General features: G+C 61.7%; 1 protein-coding gene across 2 annotated transcripts; it reads right to left on the reverse strand.

Moving 5' to 3' along the window:
• Positions 1-323: 323 nt before the first annotated feature.
• Positions 324-2,096, reverse strand: AURKAIP1 (aurora kinase A interacting protein 1). 2 transcript variants are annotated; one of them, XM_032758605.2, is made up of 4 exons: positions 1,743-2,096; positions 1,294-1,379; positions 588-1,033; positions 324-490 (listed from the first exon to the last, which is right to left on the reverse strand). In XM_032758605.2, the coding sequence occupies exons 2-4, from the start codon at positions 1,343-1,345 to the stop codon at positions 389-391; spliced, it is 600 nt and encodes a 199-aa protein (XP_032614496.1). In that variant the 5' UTR covers positions 1,346-1,379; positions 1,743-2,096; the 3' UTR covers positions 324-388. The 2 variants fall into 2 exon arrangements, with proteins under 2 accessions (XP_032614496.1, XP_032614495.1); XM_032758604.2 differs by having other exon boundaries at positions 1,586-2,096.
• Positions 2,097-3,458: the final 1,362 nt, after the last annotated feature.

Genomic DNA, 3,458 nt, shown 5'->3' on the forward strand with positions numbered 1-3,458 from the left:
CCAGTCCTGTCCTCCTGTACTTCTGCCATCCGGGTCGGCCTCCCCCAGGGAATGTGGCGCTCAGGGAGGGGTTGCGGGTTCTGTTCACAGTGATCCCACAGCACCTAGCCTGAACTGCACACAGCACACATTCGCTCACAGCGAGGCTGGGGCTCCCACGGGCCCAGCACCCTCTGGACGGTGGCCGAGGGCCAGCTAGAGAGAGGGACCGCCAATCTGCCACCCTGCTGCCCGGGTCTTCTACAACACCTGGGACTGGCACCAGCCTCTATCCTGGGAGACCTCACACCCGGCAAAAGGAGCTCCAGACCGGCAGGAAAGGCTGAGTTCTCTGAGAATTTATTACTAGGGATCACAGCAGCAACAGGCGGGAAGGGCGGCGCCAGACTCATTTGCCCCGCAGGTAGATCTTGGGTGTCTGCCACCCTTCGGGGGCTTCCTTCAGCCCCGCCTTCCGCCAGATGCGCCTCAGGTCTTTCTCGAACTTGATCTGCAAGAGGCAGATGGAGGGATCGCCAAGTAATTCGTGGCAAAGAAACGTGTTCTCAGCACTTTGCCCTCCCAGGGCCAAGCAGAGGGCCGCTCACCTGCTTGCATCTCAGGCGTGCTTCCCGGACCTTCCTCCGCAGGAACCGCGTCGTCTTCACCAGCTTCTGGTACTTGTGGCGGTTCATCTTCCGCCGGCGGATCTTCAGCACGTTTCTGCACTGAATTTGAGGCGCATCCCCGACGCCTTCATCCCGCTGCTCGGCCCCTTCCCCTATCTGGCTGGGCGGACACTGGTAGGATTGGGGTGGAGCCACAGTTCCTGCGGTCCCGGTATCCAGTCTGGGCAGGAAGCAGCGGGCCGTGAGCCAGCTCTCCAGGGGGCTGACGGACATCTTCCTGGGGACCAGCATCTCCTCCAGCTCCAACTGGGCCCCCTTGCGAGGGAGAGAGGCCGCCCTACCTGGGCCGGCCGGCGGTGTGCTGTAAAGGGGCCCGCAGACCCGGCTGCCAAGCACTCCAGAGACGGGCCAGGGCGGGCGGCCGCCTGCAGAAAACCAGACGCCACAGTCACCGCTCGCGAGACCATGCAGGCCCGTCGGGTTGGGGAGCAGCACGTTCGTCCCAGTGAGGATCCCCCGCACCTCATTACTCAGGGGTTCACCCTGAGGTTCCCTCTGTGAGCCTCGGAAGCTTAGAGGGGAAAGCGTGTGTGTGTGGCCACGGGCGCTGCCCCAGAGGAGCTGCTGAGACCCGCACTCCTAATCAGGTGTGTCTCCTCCCATCGGCCCCCGCGGGGCTTCCTACCTGCCCAGGGAACGGCCCGCAACAGCTGGGAAGTCAGGCGCCCCAGGAGCATGGTCTGTGGGCGGCGGCCCCAGGTCCCAGAGGAGCTGGAACACAGGTGCCCGTTCAGGTCAGGCCGCAGCGCCTTCAGCAGTCGCGGGCGGGCCGGGACTGGGGCGTCTGGTCCCGCCGCGACCGCCGCTTCCTTTCTCCCTCCGCCACCCCAACCCACAAGGAGGATTTTGCTTCCAACACAGCTCGCGCCCCGAGGTTCCCAAGCCCCCGACGCGGGCAGTGTCGCGCTCGGACGCACCGAAAGGTCCCAGAACGGGGAGGCCGGCCCCCTCCCCGGCTTCACCCCCACGCGGATCGCGCTGCCTGGCGCCGGGACCCTCTCGGCAGGACCCCGGAACCGCCTGCCGCAGCGCCCGGCGCCCTCAGGCCTCCCGCTGACCCTTCCCAGCCCCGACCTCGGCGCAGCTCAAATTGACCGTTCCGCGGCCGCCCTCGGGCACTTCCGGTCCGTCTCCAAGTCGGCCCCGATCTGCAGCGGCCACCCGGCGGTTCCTACGCACAGCGCCCCCTGGTGTCCTCGCGGCCCCTGATTCTGCATTGGCTCAGGCCACGCCGGGCCGAAAGGCTACGGTTTCCGGTTAGAGGAATCACGGTCCCAGTCCTCGCGCTGTTCCTTAGTTCCGCCTAGTCCTTTACGGAGGCAAAAAACTACATTTCCCACAATCCCAGGGTGTGCGGGCCCTGGATATGCCCGCGGGTCCAGAATCGTTTCCGGACCACCCAGGGGGCGGATTCTCAACGGGCCGACGGAAGTGCGGGCTCAAGACTACGGAAGTGACGTATCCGGCGATGGAACGGAAGCCGGAAGCGTCTAGAGCTCTTTCTCCTGTTTTAGCTAGAGACCAAGGACCCGGAGCAATCGCTGAGCCCGCGGTACCGGGCTTCCCCGACTCCTCATTCCTGGAGTTAAAAAAAAAATCAGACTCAGGCCGGGCGCGGTGGCTCAGGCCTGTAATCCCAGCACTTTGGGAGGCCGAGGCTGGTGGATCCCCTGAGGTCAGGAGTTCGAGACCAGCCTGGCCAACATGGTGAAACCCCGTCTCTACTAAAACTACAAAAATTAGCCAGGCGTGGTGGCAGGCGCCTGTAATCCCAGCTACTCGGGAGGCTGAGGCAAGAGAATCTCTTGCGCCCAGGAGGCAGAGGTTGCGGTCAGCCTTGATCGCACCACTGCACTCCAGGCTGGGTGACATAGACCCTGTCTCAAAAAAAAAAAAATAAAATAAAATAAAAAATAAAATCAGACTCACACTTTTTGTCTGAAAACTAAAAGCAGCCTCTCTGGAGGATTGGGTTTGGCTGGGCCCCTAATGGTGCTCCCCAGAGCAGGCGCTGCCAACGTGTAGCTTCACCTTTCTACTCCGACAGGCCCGTTTGACCTCCCTGAGGTTGGCTAAGATAGAGACCCTAGCATGGACTTGCAGGGGCGCCTGGTGGGAGAGCGGTGTGGAGCAGAGCCTGCTGGGCCTGCTCGGAGACTTGCTTTTCAGGAGGGTCTTCCAGGGACGTTTAGCAGCAAGTGGAAAGGCCAGGTCATCCGCCGGGCCCAGCCTGGCTAAGCAGTGAGTGACAGGTAGGATAGGCCAGTGTGAGGACAGAAAGTTCAGGCTCCAGGCCCAGCTCTACAACTGAGGTCCCCAGATGACTCTACATTACCCCCCAGAGGGGCTACTTGGGACTCCAAGCAGGAAGGTTTACGAACGTTATTTGCGGGCCCGCCTTTCACCCCTGCTGCACAGCTTCCCCTAGTGGATTTGGTCGTAAATGAGCAGGGTGGTGCCTCCAGAGCAGCCCTCGCCTGGGTGCCCCCGTGTTTGTCTTCGCCCTGCCGGGGTCCAGGGAAATGCAAAGAATCCATCAGAGAACAGGTGAGCATGTTGAGAAGAACCAGAATAACCTGGGCTGGCAACCTTCTTGGCCTTCAGGCTTCTGAGGCATTGATGTGCAGATAAAAGTACCTCCCCAGAGTTAGGGACCGAGTAGAAGAAACGGATGTGGACATTTCAGTCTGAGAAAGTCTTGAGGGGCAGGATGAACCAGGGTATCCTTCCCCCTCTCAGGAAGTAATTTCAGGGAGGTGAAGTGAGGAAGACCAGTCTGTTGGGGTCCCT

Source organism: Hylobates moloch, unplaced genomic scaffold, assembly GCF_009828535.3.
Source record: "Hylobates moloch isolate HMO894 unplaced genomic scaffold, HMol_V3 SCAFFOLD_9, whole genome shotgun sequence".
In the NCBI taxonomy this organism is placed as follows: Eukaryota; Metazoa; Chordata; class Mammalia; order Primates; family Hylobatidae; genus Hylobates; species Hylobates moloch.

What these genes read in the sequence shown, in the direction of transcription:
- AURKAIP1 (XM_032758605.2), bottom strand. Translation starts at nt 1,345, where the DNA reads ATGCTCCTGGGGCGCCTGACTTCCCAGCTGTTGCGGGCCGTTCCCTGG. An exon ending in GCGGGCCGTTCCCTGGGCAG is followed by an intron (nt 1,034 to 1,293) that starts GTAGGAAGCCCC and finishes GGTTTTCTGCAG; the next exon opens with GCGGCCGCCCGCCCTGGCCC. An exon ending in CACGCCTGAGATGCAAGCAG is followed by an intron (nt 491 to 587) that starts GTGAGCGGCCCT and finishes TGCCTCTTGCAG; the next exon opens with ATCAAGTTCGAGAAAGACCT.